The sequence below is a fragment of the Thamnophis sirtalis genome, unplaced genomic scaffold (assembly GCF_051295495.1).
Source record: "Thamnophis sirtalis isolate CommonGarterSnake01/CBP01778 unplaced genomic scaffold, rThaSir2_p1.2 scaffold_6, whole genome shotgun sequence".
NCBI classification, from domain to species: domain Eukaryota; kingdom Metazoa; phylum Chordata; class Lepidosauria; order Squamata; family Natricidae; genus Thamnophis; species Thamnophis sirtalis.
This window is the reverse complement of record NW_028261386.1, coordinates 45,004,888-45,020,162: the sequence shown is the minus strand read 5'-3', so window position 1 is coordinate 45,020,162 and position 15,275 is coordinate 45,004,888. Positions and strand designations below refer to the sequence as shown.

The following is a 15,275-nucleotide window of genomic DNA, read 5'->3' as shown; positions in this document are numbered from 1 at the left end:
TCTCTACTGTTGATACTGTGTTGTCTAGTATTGTAAGAGGTGGTAGTATGGTAGGGTTTCTCCTAAAGTCTACCACCATTTCTACGGTTTCAAGTGTGTTCAGTTCCAGATTGTTCCAGTCGCACCACAAGGTTAGTTGTTCAATCTTCAATCTGTATGCAGTTTCATCATTGTCTTGAATGAGACCAATCACTGTTGCATCATCTGAAAACTTCAGTAGTTTAACAGATGGATTGTTTGTGATGTAGTCATTGGTATATAGAGAGAAGAGAACTGGAGAGAGCACACAGCCCTGGGGGGGGGGTCCTTGCTAATTGTACAGGTATCTGATGTGATTTTGCCTAGTTTCACCTGCAGCGTCCTGTTAGGAAGCTTGTGATTCACTTACAAGTGTGTTCAGGTACCGCTAGCTGATTTAGTTTAGTTAGAAGAATGTCCAATAGTATTGAATGCTGAAGTAAAGTCTACAAAGAGTCTACAAAGAAGCATGAATTGAGATTTGAGTCTGATCCTGCTGCCAATAATCTCATCTTGCTTCATTTTATAGGGATCTATAAGAGACAACTAGAGCCAAGTGCCAAAAGAATTTTAGGATAGCGTTTAGGAGTCTCTGCAGCAGAAACTTTCCTTTGATCTAAGAATAAGTGGACGGTGTAAGGATGTATGATAATTGAAGTGAAAATAAGCAATAGAAAATGGTCAGGCCAATATAATATAAGCCTCTTAATTGAATTCTGTATGTATTATGTTCAATCATGGCCAGTGCCTTTTTTTGTGCTTCTTTTTCTGTTTTGCCTATACTTTGTACTATTGCAGATGAAACTCTCCATGGAAGAATTCAGAAACCTTGCAGCAAGATACAGCGATCTCTATCAGTCTTCTTTTGATGCAGACTCTGAAACTCTGAGAAATGTGGAACTGTATCCTGCTTCTTATAGTATGAAAAAAAATTAAATCTTGGCATTTAATACAAGAGCCTCTATTGCAGTGGTCCCCAACCTTTTTATCGCCGCGGACCAGTCAGCCTTTGATAATTTTACCGTGGCCCGCTGAGCGCGCGCAGGGGCGCACGGAGCTCTCTTCCCTGGAGCCTTTGCGCACGGTCCAGGAGCTTTTGCGCACGGCCCAGGAGCCTTTGCGCTGCAGCGATCATGGCCCCCGGCCGCTGCAGCGATCATGGCCCCCGGCCGCTGCAGCGATCATGGCCCCCGGCCGCTGCAGCGATCATGGCCCCGGGCCGCTGTGCGGCCCGGTGCCAGGTACTCCACGGCCCGGCACCGGTCCGCGGACCGGAGGTTGGGGACCACTGCTCTATTGTATTGTTATTTATGAATACTAAAAGAAAAGAACAGAGATGCTTGAAAAATGTAGACAGGTATTTGGTGTCTTAACTTCACTATACTTAAAACTTAATCTTCACTGTACCCTGATCAATTTAAAACCTTTATAAACATTTAACCCCTTAAAACCCTACTGTAAGGGCTTGGATTTGCCTTGCCTTGCCTTATAATGTATTGTATATATGGCAGTCATTCTTGTTTGAATTTGGTTATCTTGTTTCTTAAACAACCAGAGCTTGGGTGTTTTCCCCCCAAAGAGGCTCCCTTGAACCTATTATGGGAGCTAGGGAAAAGTAAATTTATGCAGGCAATTCTTAGATACTTACAGTTTGCATATGCCAATTCATTTTTAAAGTTAAAAACAGACCATCATTATGGTTAGTCTGCCAGAATTCATCACTGAAAGTACATCTTTTAATTTAATTTAAAATTTAAGCTCTGTTCCATTTGATATAGCCCATCCCATATTTTCTTACTATTAGTGACTGTATTTGATTATCACAAGTAAGATTGCCAAATCAAGTGTCTTCTTTGCCCCAGAACTAATACTCTGTTTCTGTGAAGATTCTGAGTCATCCAGGTCATGGTTGTCCCAAAGGTTCTTTTTTCAAAAGGCAACTGAACTTTTTGGTTTTTCTTTGAAGATGTTTCGCTTCTCATCCAAGAAGCTTCTTCAGCTCTCCCAAAATATCTTCAAAGAAAAACCAAAAAATCCAGTTCCCTCTTGAAAAAAGTATTTTTGGGACAAAATACTCTGTACTTCAGAGCTGTGTTCTGAGCTGGGAGCAAAACAAGACATTCCATTCCATATTGTTGTTCTCATTTCTCCAAAGGTTGGAGAGTACAAAAGCCATTAAAACTTGAGACATAAATTCCATTACTGATATTAGAAAGTTAATAGTTTACAGATAGTAATGCCACACTGCTTTTGCTATATCTTCTCTGTGAATCATGCTTTCTTTTTGAGATAAGTTGCTGGATACAAAAATGTATTTTGTACATGAACTTCAAACAGTGTACATACGGTTTCTTCCAATCGCCAAATATAAAAACCACCATGTTTTCTTCATTTATTTGTTGGGGGTTTTGTTGATGAGTTACCAAATGAAAAATTGGGCCTTGGGATTACCCATTAACAGAGCTGCTGTTGCTGTGTTGTGGAGCACAGGTTACTGGCAAATTGCAGTTGTGTTAAGGTGAATCCATTATTGTTGCTTGCTTCATTTCCTTGCTCAGTTGCATGAGGATCTGAAAAAGTTGTCATTGTTTGACTGGATATATTTTTAAAATGTTGAAGTTATTTTAGAAAGTCACCTTCTAAGTAGTTTTTCTGCGCATAAGTTGATAGACAGCATAGCATAGCTACCAGTACTGTTGTAGCCCCAGGACAAAAAGTAAGAAAGCACGAGGGAGCTCCCCATTGTACCTTATTCAAGAATATTCAATAGTGTTTTGAATGTGATTCAGTCAAAACATGGAAGACTCAGAATTGTAATATCTGAAGTAGAACTATTCTGAAGGGTTTTTTTCCCCCATTTTGTCTCTACCCTACATCACAAGCCCAGATATTTCTTTCCTAGTTCTGAGATTTGTTTCTTTTTCCTCTAGCTACATGTGCAAATAATTGAGAAGGCAATTTTGTATATGCAAAATATGCTTTCTGTTAACCCAAGAGGAAATAGTGTAAAATTATTTTTGTTAAAGGCAGTATTATATGTTTAATTTTGCTTTGGGAAAGCAGGATTCTCCCATTTCTTCCACTTTGTTATTTAAGACTCGTATTTGCTTCATTTATTCTTTTGGCAATGGGAACTGCTGCTACAAATGAACTTCCAACTGTGCATAGATCTCTTTTTGCTTGCACATATGTCTGCCCTGGGCTGCTAGCCATATCCTGTGAACTGTTCATTCAGACCTTTTATGTCTTGTATCACCAACTGCTAACTTCTTCTGAGGTTTTGTAGCACTGTTAAAAGAGAAAAATGCCCCCAGGTTATAAGAATACTTGTGTCTCATTCAAATAAATAGACTGACTTTTCAATGCTATAGGATACATCATGCATGAGTAACAAATGCCAGTTTCCCATCACTATTCAAATCCTTTTCTAGGTAAGATAATATAAAATGTATGTCGTAACTTTTCTTTGTTAATATTCTTTAACATTACTTCAGGCAGCAGCAGAGTTGCTTATTAATATCACATGCAATTGAAGCTCTGATCTTAGATCCTGAATCTGCAAGGTATACCTAATTGCCTTTTGTCTTTCTTTTATTTCCTAATCTTTTCATTAATATTCATGTTCCTGCCATATGTTGGCTGGATATTGTGGGAGCTAAAGTCCAGCCTATCTGGAAGAAGCAGGTTGGGGAAAGCTCATCTGAGCAGTTCTGTTATAAAATAAAAGCTATACAAAGTTTCTGTAAAAAAGCATTCAACAGCTGCTTCTTGAACTCTTTATGAAAGCAATGTAGCAATAGCACTTAGACTTATATACAGCTACACAGTATTTTACAGCACACTGAGTGGTTAATGAATGTCAGCATATTGTCCCCTACAATCTGGGTCCTCAAGTACACTTATGGAAAACAGCTATCTTACATGAATATTTCTTCTGGGGATGTGCTGTACTTTGATCTAAAGCCGCATAGATGCTTTGGAGTGGACATGGGCCTTATGTTTTCCAAAGTTCATACATATAGAAGCAATTTTTCAGTTTGAATCTAAAGAGCAAACTAGCTCTAGTTTAGTGTTTCTCAACTTTAGCAACTGGGGAATTCTGGGAACTGAACCCCACATATGTTAAATTTGTCAGGGTTGAGAAACATGGCTCTAATGTCCTGGTTCAGGAAGTGCTTTTCCCATTATTTCCTGCATTTGCGTATTTCCTGTGCAATATTAGAAAAGGTTTTGGAACATTTGAGACATTGCATTCAGCCCTGATTTAGTCCTGTTAGACTTCATCATCAATCCATGTAAATCTAGTGCTCAGCCTAAAATCTGGGTGATTTGAGAGCAGTCACCACTTATTCAATTCATTATTTAAAAGGCTAGACTTGGAGATATACCCCAGATGGTTTGGAGAATTTTAAATGTTCAGGAAAATGAAATGTTAACTATGAAAAAGAAAACTATTATGAAGATTTAAGCAACATAATGGCTCCAGTATTGAAGAGAATACAAGAAACTATCCAGGAATATTACTTGGTATATTGTGTTTTCTGTGTTTAATTTTGCATAAGTAATATAATTGATATTCCTTATTCTGTTAACCTTTTCAACTAGATGCTTCAAATATGTATAAATATAGGTAGTCCTCAACTTACAACCCCAATTGAGCTACAATTTCTGTTGCTAAGTGAGACACGTCTTAAGTGAACTTATCCCTTTGCATGACTTTTCTTGCCACAGCTGTTAAGTGGATCACTGTGGTTGTTAAGTGAATCTGGCTTCCCCTGACTGCTTGTCGGAAGGTTGCAAAAAGTGATCACATGACTCTGGGACACTGCAACAGTCATAAATACCTGCCAGTTGCCAAGCGTCTTTATTTTGATAATGTGACCATGGGGATGCTGCAGTGGTCGTAAGTGTGAAAAATAGTCATAAGTCACTCTGCTGCTGTAACTTTGAACAATTACTAAATGAACTGCTGTAAGTCAAAGTCTGTCTGTACACAAAGTGCTCTGCAAGAAAGATAAAATAAATACAGTTTGAATAGCTACCTTTTTAAACAGCTTTCAGGAATATGGTTCTACTGGAGTGGCCCATGCTGCAAGTGAATATGAAAGGAGAATGATGTCTGTGTTTGGCCATGTGTTGGAAGAAGTGGAAGCCCTGAACCAAAAATATGCCCCAGTATCCTACATGGCAAGTATTATCATTTATTATATGGAAACTCCAGCTTTTGGCCTCAGATAAAGGAACTGAATCCTCAAACTGAAAAGCTAAACATGGTTTTTTATGTGTACCGTATTTACATATTTACATTACATCAGTATGTGAAACTACTACTCTTTTCTGCCTAATTTTATTTCATTTTCCAGAACTTGCATTTTAAAAATATACTTCAAGCTCTCATGCTATGATAGGCATTGTGTAAAAGGTTTAGTTGTAGAGACATGCCAGAGACCTTATATAATTGTTCTATCTTTGCTTTATTCAGTAATACTGATTGAGTTTCAGCACAGCTTTTAACCAATCTAGTATTTCTTTTATTGGCTAAGTCGTCTATGAATACTAGTCCCATTTATACTTGTTCCAAAAACGAAGTGGCAAATAATCAATGTTGCATTGAGTTTACTCTATTTTCCGTACTTGGAACAAAATCAAGGTTTTAGATGTTCTTAAAGCCATTTTTATGTAATCCCTTGAAAAGACAGCATATATTTGGAGATATTTTTTTTGCCTATTGTGCATATAGATTTGAATTTTTATGTTCATGAAAAAAGCATAGACTTCTAAAGAAAAACTGCAATTACAGTAACACCTGAACAGCTGGAAGGAGGACAATTACCTGAGTATTTGTTTGCATAATTCCTAAAGGCAAACAGATTAACCAAACAGGATACTGGATTAGTTAGACTTTTGATCTGACCCAACAAGGTTGGTCTCCGTTCCAGGTCCATATCTTGCTGGCCACTTTTGTTGACTGTAATGCAACCTTTGCTGGCATGCTTCAGACCTCAGTTTCTATAATCTTCCAGCCAAGCAAGGAAATAGTTTTGCTAATTGGAGGATTATTAGAATAAGTCAAGATAAGCACCAAATTGATGCTGACTGTCAACATCAGATATTCTCTTGTATGCCCAGTTCAGTGTCAGAGACAAGGGTATTCTTAGGATTTGCACATTTTCTTCCAGATTTCTTCTATCTCCAGTTTCCTATCTCTGGAGCTTTTTGAATCAATAGTATGTTGTGTCTTGGCTTCCTAAGCACCAGGAACTAAGTATTAATGCCCAGAGTTTGTTCATGATATTTCATATTCCTTTTGTAAAACAAATAATTATGATCAGACTTGCCATTCTTTTGTTCTAGCATACCGCTTGTTTATGCAGTGCAGTCATTGCCTTGCTGAAGGTCCCCTTGTCATTTCAGAGGTATTTTTTTCAGAAGCTACAATCAACTAGCATTAAGGTAAGCTATATTTGCGTTTAGTTATAATTGCAGTTTGGGAGAAGAAATGTTATTTATAACTCCTAGACAAGCAGGCTGGCAGAAGTGATTGGAATGAGGTGGGGACAACCAATTGCTGCCTAAGCTCTGATTTACGAAAGATGTTAGATTAGACATTTAATGAAATATTTAAACTAGAATTCATATCTGAAATAAAGTTTTGATTTAAAAAATAATATTAAATCAGTGTGTGTTCTGTTTTGGGTTATGAGATAGTTTTATGAAGATCCTCAGTTACAATTCATTGTTGCCTTGTGGCTTAATGGACATAGACATTTTCTAGCAAATAAAGATATTTCTTTTAAAACAAGTAGTGCTTTTTAATGTATTGATGTTGGGGATGTTTTTGTTTTGCTGCTTCTGTTAGCTGGCTAATGCATTTTATCGTATTTTTTTATTTGAAAAACTATATATGGCAAAATAAAACAAGATAAAACTATCTTACATAAATAGAGTAATGTAGCACTTTGCAATTTGGTTTCTTTAGCTTGAATGAGTATCTCAGGTCTAGGTCACCTCTCTGATTTGTTTTTTGTTTTTTAATTGGAGGGGTTGCCCTACTTTTTTTTTAACCTCTGGTAATAATGAGAAAGACTGAATGAAGCCTATGTAAAATATAATATTCACACATATAATATTCACAGAATAAGTAGCAGTTTTTAACAGAAAACCATTTCAGAAGGCTAATCAGTCTCACTGCCGAACAGAGAGAAAGTGAGACATTAGTAGGGTTGTGCTTCTGCTTCCTCCAAACTGGAAAATTATATTGGTTTTATCTGGGTTTTTGTCATCCCAAGCTGATGATGGCAGGAAAACTATGGTGAAGGAAGGAGATGGAGTAGAAAGTAGACCCACAGAAAAAATGATGGAACATAGTAGTGACTGCTATATAATTAAGAATCACAGAATTAATATTGGATGTTGGATCATGTCCTTCCTTCCTTCCTTCCTTCCTTCCTTCCTTCCTTCCTTCCTTCCTTCCTTCCTTCCTTCCTTCTTTCCTTCCCCTTGAGCACCCAGTTTCTGGCACAATGATTTTGATTTCTGCTTGCAAGCTTGACGGTTTCCAATAGTTTGTGTTGATCTTTTAAATTCTTGTGGTCTCTTTTACTGCTTTATTTTGCTGCTTCATGGTTGCTTTATTGATTATCCATTTGGTATAAGATGGCGTCAGATGCCTCTAGTCTATTAACCATATATCCTGCTTATAAAATAATCATGCTACTAGACAAATATGTTCTCTATAAATGGATCATACATTAAAGGCAATCATTCATTAATGGAGAGCGCCTGGATACAATATAGCCAAAAATGTTTTCCAATTACTGTCTAATGTCAATGCATGCTTGTTTTCCACGTTCGGTAGAGACCTTAGTCACCTTGTATTACATCACAGAGAGAGCATATCTTTCCCTATGAAAAATGTTTGATGTAGACATGCAAAAGAAATATTTATGTATTAATTTTTTTCCTCAATCCAACATGAGATTGCACAGAAAGTATCTGGGGTTAGAGCTCTGTCTGTCAACCAAATACCTCTTTGAAAATTGAACCAAAGAGGGCCAAATGGGTATGGGAGAGAAGCTGGCAAAAGCATGATTGATACTGTAAATGGGGCCAGATCAGGCCAGGGGCTGCAAGGAAAAAATGTTGAAAAATTCCCACAGTGCAGTCTTGTGGAAGGAACAGTTGGCTAGCAATGTGGAATCTTGGCAGCTGCTCTGTTTTAAGCAGCATCTCCTCTATTTGGATCATATGATCCAGAGCACAGCGTATGCAGTATGCAGCCCTTGCCTCCCGGGGCACACATAAAACACAAACATGGTCACCGTGACAAAGGTTTGGAAAGAATTCCTGAAGTCATGCTCTGCTTACTTTCCATGCTGTATTTTATCAAGATTATACAGTGAAATAGTGCTCTGTGATATGATTTTTGTATGTTATTTCTATTGAGAAAATAGTGCAATCTTTCTCCTAAATAAAAGGTCTGCTAGTAAATAAGTAAATGCTAACATCCAGTTTAAATGCTACACTTCAGTCCTCTTTCTAGATATTGTGGTACCTCTGATGCTTGCATATGTAGAGAGAAAAATGTGTCAAGGTACAGGTCTCATTAGAATGGTTAAGGAAAATGAGCAGCCAGCAGACCCAAGAGCAAGACTATTTGCCTTCCCAAAGAAATATTTCATGTTGTGCTCTGCTACAGTTTCAATAAATAGGTCATGGGCATATGGATTGGTGTGCACAGAGGATGAGACTTTAGGAATGTTTTAGTGATGTTTTTAAAAGCAACTATCCATGAATTCAATTTTTTTCACAACAAGCAGATCTAAGAAATATCTTCCATGCCCATAAAAGTATTTGTAAACAATTGGTGTAGTGTTTGGTTTTGGAATACTTGCAATACATTTTACATACTGCTTTAATTTATGCAGTAGATAAACTCAGTAGTAAATGGCAAAATGTAGAAGGTTCTAGGCTAACTTCCTGGCTCATAGCAGATGGTACATAAAACATCTGCATACTTCTATTAATCAAAGTGGAGAATAAGGTTGGGTGGTCAATTATTTTGGGAGGCAAAAGACATATTCTCTTATGTTTGTATTTATTTGAAGCTTACAAAAAAGTTGAATGCATTAGAGTGAGTTACTTGGAAATATATATGGTAAAATAGAGATAAGGTCAAGAATGTGAGGAATGAATATAACTGGAATATAAAAGCAAGTGACCAATATGAAAATAGCAAATTGATTTGCTATGGTTATATAGAGAGAATGAACAAGATCAATTTACAAAGGAATTAACATGAAGGAAAATTGTATGGTTTAAGAGAAAAAGGAGGATTGAGAAAGTTGGATAGAATTGATGAGATTTATGAAACAGTTTATGGATGTGGTAGAAATAATGAAGATTTGCAATAATAGAAAATAATAGAGAGGTAAAGTGAGTAGTATTTATGTGCTCTAATTTTAGTCAGGTTTCCATTTCTTTTTCTTTATCCCTTTATTTATTTATTGGTTTTGACTTCCTATTCATTTTATGTGTTTGCATTATGTTGCTTCCCCTGAAAGGCAATAGCATGATAGTTAGGCATAAATATTTCAGTACTGTAAAAAGAACCAAAATTAAAATAAATCAATGCATAAGCGGAAAAGATTATGCAAAACAAATTAATTCAGTAGTGTGCTCAAAAATTCAGAATTTTCCTTAAATCGATTCCCTCAAATGGATAGCTCTTCCCACCCTGCTGCATCTTGCTCAAAGGTTTAGCTGATAAATCTCTCATGAAAATAATTCCAGAGCACAGTTGCAAGCACAAAAGTTACTGTTTGCAGAAAGTAAGGAAATCTTGAGGTCTCTTTCAAGTAATTTGTTGATTATGTCAATAACAGTTAAATTCATGTCTGTTTAAATTTGCTTGGAGTGTGTCTACTTAAGATTATCGGAATCAAAACTTAAGGGCTTTTGACAACTGAGGAAGCTTACTTAAAACTGTGTACAATGCTGTAAGAGTCATGTTTAAGAGCACAGGTATTTCCTTCAGTTGAGATCCTTGAGGCACTTTTTATAGTAAGTAGTATAGCATAGTAGTAGTAGACTGGAGGCCTCCCTGCTTTATTCCATGATGCTGCACTTAATATTTAAAGCTTCAAATATGCACAGGTCACACACATGAAGGCCTATTCGATGCAGATTAGGTGACAAGAGGTCCATCAGTTGACCATTTTTGTAGTGCTGGGCTTTTAAATGATTCAACACTAATATACAATGGAAAGAATCTATTCACATGCGATTTCCATGTCAATGTCATAAAGCATTGCTAAGTTTTTAAAGGGAACTTGAAATTGAAGAAGGCAATTGATTTACTTCATTCTGTTTTGCTCACTGCACAGAAATGGACAGGTTTGTGTTGCTTATCTGTCTTAAGATTATATGTTCTCTTCCTCAAAAAAGGGGAGAGTGGTAATCAAGATGGAGTCATGAGTTCTAGTTGTTCCTTAGGTATGAAAGATGGCTGAGTGATTTTGGCCTGGTCACTCTTGTCTCAGTCCAACCCATCTTATAGGATTGTTTTTGTGGTAAAAAGAGAAGGCCAGAACATTAGGTATGCTTCTTTGAGCTGTAAAAAATTTAGGCAAGATATAAGTATATACTTTACTTACGGAAACAGAAATTTAAATCTCTTTGCTTTATATACATTTCTCAAAATTCTCACTTTCTACAAAAATATTTTTTAAATTGGCAAAATCAGGGTGGGGAGAATGTTAAATTTAATTGAAGGGTCCTTCTCTTCCCTATCTCACCTAAGCTGAATGTCCTAGATACTTTTCTATTTCATATGGGAGTCCATTTTCTATATAAACAATGGTTCCGAATAGACATACAACAAAATATTCATGAAATAGATTGTATAATTTTGGAAGCTGTGATGTGAAATATTGCAATCTCTACAACTCAGCACTCTCAGCCATGCTAGATTACAGATCTCATTATTTCCCATATCCGTGTGGGCTGAGATAATATTCAGAGAAATAGAGAGATTTATTGAAATTCTGGTTAAATGTCAGACCTGTTCCAGCTAGGGCATTTAGGAAAGAACTCCATTTGTAGTGAAAGGTATAACTTTACTAATGCCAAGTGATTACAGCCAAAGCAAAGTCAGATCTGAGATTTCCTGCATAAACCCGATATTTTTCCCTTCTCCCAGGCCCTCCCACCTGGTCGTCATGTTGGTGTCCACTGAGGTTCAAATTAGTTCTTTTGGTAACAGTTCTAAAGTTTGGTGCCTCTTTGATGGACTTTTGCATTCTGTTTTCATGCTTGTGTCCTTGGATCATTCAACCATTATCTCTGGTTGGCACTTCTGGTTCCTGTCATTTGCCCCCTGCCCCCCATCCCTCTACCCTTCCTCCCCATAGTTTATGGCTGGCTGTCATCAAAGTGAAGCAGAGCTGAAGTTATGTAATGGCAGATCTGACACTAATGAAAATTCGGGCGAGGTTTTTACAAATTGGAATCTCCTGCTTCTTTTAAATAGGGCATTACTCACATAGTAAATGCACTGATAATAGAATGGGTCCCTAATGTCCTTCTCTTGACCAATACTTTTTGCAGTACTGTGCTTACTTTCTTCTCTTCCACTTGCATCTTGTTCTAATTAATTTATGGTAGTATTATATGTTTTCTTTTCTTCTGAAAAACATCAATTAATAAATAATAAACATTGTCTATTTCAGCTTGCCCTGTCACCCTCTCCACGTAACCCTGCTGAGCCCATTGTGGTTCAAAATAACCAGCAACTGGCATTAAAAATAGAGGGAGTAGTCCAGCATGGTTCCAAACCAGGCCTTTTTCGAAAGATTCAATCCATCTGTCTAAATGTGTCATCAACCCTGCAGAGCAAACCTGGACAAGAATACAAGGTAAAAAAAAGAGCATGACAGCATGAACTGTCAACATTTCTGCTTCCTGAAACCCATGCACAATTAGAACAGAATTTCACTCCACTAGACAGCAAGAATTTTTTACACTTCAAATATGTTCTTGTCTTTTAACATGAGTGCAAGTTTCTGTGATGATTCTGCTTCCTTTGAAAATGAGACACTTGAATAAGATGCTGATCGTGGTGCTAAATTCATATCCCCATGATGAGCATCACATCCCTGGGAAGATAATCCTTGTCTTCACTTGCTCCATTGACAGGAACACCAATCGATAATAGTTGCTACTATTCCAACAAGCTTAAAAATGTGCAGCTGTCTGACAACAAGAAACAAATCTAGTCAAGTGAAAGAGAACTATTCCTCAGGGGTGGGAAAGAAGACGTAGGAATAGCTCAGTGATTTGAAATACTGTAACTTAAAAAATATAGACAAATAACTTCATATATTTTATTTAGATATGCTAAATGAATATAGGGAGCATTTGTTGCTTATTTGAGTCATTTCTGGTTAATAGTGTTTTCCAAAAACATAGTCTCTATTTGTAACTAAAATGAAATTCTCAACTGTTCTTTAAATACTTGGTTGCCTAGTGCTTGTTTTCTTCTACAGATACCCATTGACAACCTAACTAATGAGATGGAACAAATGGTGGAGCCTCACAATGATTACTTCAGCACACAATTTCTCTTGAACTTCATTGTTGTTGGCACCCATAGTATCACAGTGGAGTCCTCAGTTCGAGATCTCAATGGCATTATATGGAAGACAGGGCCAAAAACCACACTATTGATTAAGTCTCTTGAAGATCCATACTCCCAGCAGATTCGGCTTCAGCAACAGCAGGGGCAGCAGCTGTCTCAACAACCACAGCAGCTGCAACCACAGCCACGGACAGCATACTCCCGTTTTTAGCTCTCATATATCAGTCAAGGACCTATGTCAAAGGCATTCCAGTTTGTTTGGAAATTTTTCCTTTCCCCAGGGTTCACATTTCTTCCTCTATAACAGCAGCAGTCTTGATTCTTCTTTGTTTCCTTAAGCACAATTTGTATCTTTGAAATGCTATGGGATTGCTAATATGACAGTAGATTAAGGCAATTCATGTAGCAAACCGGTTATGTAAAGTGGTTCTGCTTGAAGTTCCAGTTATCATCTTAATCTCACTTCATTACAATTTTGCCCTTGTGATGTAGTACAAATCTTAGTTGATCTTAAAAAAAATCCCCAGTTTCATGTCTTTCATATACAGGGTTGTCAGTCACTAAAAGAATGGAATGGACTGAAGTTATCTAAAAGCTTCTTACGATAGCTTTCTGCTAGAGCAGCTCATTTAACCAAGATTCAGTGCATGTGATGAATTGGAGTGTAGTTGCATTACATAACACAGCCAGTCACATTAGTCTAGTTTCATTTCTCCTTTCTTCAGCTATGTTCTACTTAAGGAATATATTATCTGAATTATGTCTTTATGAAGATCATTATGGAGCCTGAGATAAGAATAGTTTTGACTGGTATCCCAATTCATCCATCTTCATTTGCACTGCCTATGAGAAATCCTTCTTGGTGAGTGAGCAAGTAGATCTATAAGGATTTTTTTATTACAATCATAATAGCTCTTTGAATCATCCAATTCCCATTTCCTGCTGTATATGATTTTGCTTATTACACTATGATTTTGATTTTATACTTGGGAAGTATTCCCCCTCCCCCTCAAAATAATGCTATCTGGATTTAAAGTAAATATATAATATAATGCATCTAAAAATGGGAGAATTTTGATACAATCATCCACATTGAGAAGGTGGCAGTACTCCTTAAAAAGAGAATACATTCTAAAGTAGAACAGTGATAGAAGGACAATGCATGACCGCTAACCTGTAATCTGAAGGTGATGCATTTTGCCTGCTATTATTAGTTCCTTCCTTATACAGGCTTAATAGGTATCCTGTTGAGAAGATTCTTGCGTTACCTACTTCATGAATAAAAACTAGCCCATATAAAAAGAAGTGAGTGGCTCTGAACACTGATGGGCACATAACATGAATGATAGTAACAAAAAAGGAATTGCCCTTTGCAATGGGTCTAAGCCTCTTTTTAACTGATAATTATTTGTTCGGTTATGGAGAGTTACAATCATGTTGTTGGAGATTCTCACTGTCTTGATTCAGTTAAAGTGAGTTAGGGAGTGTGGGTGGGTGGATGGGTACCATATTTTTTGGAGTATAAGACGCACCTTTTTCTCTCAAAAAAGAGAGTGAAAATCTGGGTGCATCTTATACACTGAATACAGCATTTTTTGCCTCCCGAAACCCTGCCCCCTTCACCAAAATGGCCATGCATAGCTGTTAGAAGGCTTCCAGAATGCTCCTGGGGGTTGGGGAGGGCAGAAATGAGCGAAAAACGGACCATTTTTTGCTCATTTTTGCCTGCCCAGCCCCCAGGAGCACTCTGGAAGCCGCCTAAAGGCTGAGCATGCTCCTTTTTTGACAAAAAACAGGCCTGTTTTCACGAAAAACGGCCCGTTTTTGGGAGGTCTGCAGAGTGCAAAAACTTTTTTTTTAATTTGCCTCTTCAAAATCTTGGTGCGTCTTATACTCCAAAAAATACGGTAATTGGTTTTTTGTGTTTTGTTTTTTTTTGTTTGTTTGTTTTTTAGTGAGAGGGGCCTTTTATACTGATGGTAGGGAAATTACTTAAATAGGTTTTTATTAATTAAATTGTTGTGTGGCCTTTTTCTTGTGTACATGCCAGTTTAATAAATTGTTTTCAGTTTTCATTTGGGTATTAAAAATGGTATTATTTGTGAAGAAAAAAGGTATTATACCTTATCCCTATACTTGTACTCATTATCCAGTCAACAGACCTGCACATCAGAGGTGGGTTGCTACATTTTCGCACCAGTTCGGGCGAACCGGTAGTGGAAATTGCAACTGGGTCGCTGAACTGGTAGGGACGGCAGTCTGGCCAGACCTCCGAACCAGTTCCCTGGTCACCCATGTTGTTGCCAGCATGTTTTTAAAGTCATTTTTTAATGTTCTGTGCATGCGCAGAACAATTTATATGCAAATGCGCATGCACGCAAAGCGTGCGCACAGCAAACCAACAGTAACATCGGCAGCAACCCACCCCTGCTGAACACACATCTTAATAATGAAATAAATACCACATCCCAATGCATATTGCAGCTCTAAGAACTCTTGAATCTGGACAGAACCAGTGCAGTCCTAATTTTCATATCTTCAGAAAAAGTCTGCTTTGGTATGATTATTTTGAAATACAGTATTTATTTATTTATTCAATTTATATCCTGTCTTTCATTCA

General features: G+C 37.2%; 1 protein-coding gene across 1 annotated transcript in view; it reads left to right on the top strand.

The window, feature by feature from the left end:
* The window catches only part of INTS7 (integrator complex subunit 7), a 50,734-nt gene extending 36,004 nt beyond the window's left edge, over positions 1-14,730 (top strand). The window contains exons 15-20 of the mRNA XM_087717753.1: positions 817-920; positions 3,513-3,581; positions 5,073-5,205; positions 6,373-6,471; positions 11,748-11,933; positions 12,564-14,730. Of these exons, the coding sequence (XP_087573879.1) occupies positions 817-920; positions 3,513-3,581; positions 5,073-5,205; positions 6,373-6,471; positions 11,748-11,933; positions 12,564-12,866 (894 nt within the window). The 3' untranslated portion in view covers positions 12,867-14,730. The remainder of the gene's footprint in view (positions 1-816; positions 921-3,512; positions 3,582-5,072; positions 5,206-6,372; positions 6,472-11,747; positions 11,934-12,563) is intronic.
* Positions 14,731-15,275: the final 545 nt, after the last annotated feature.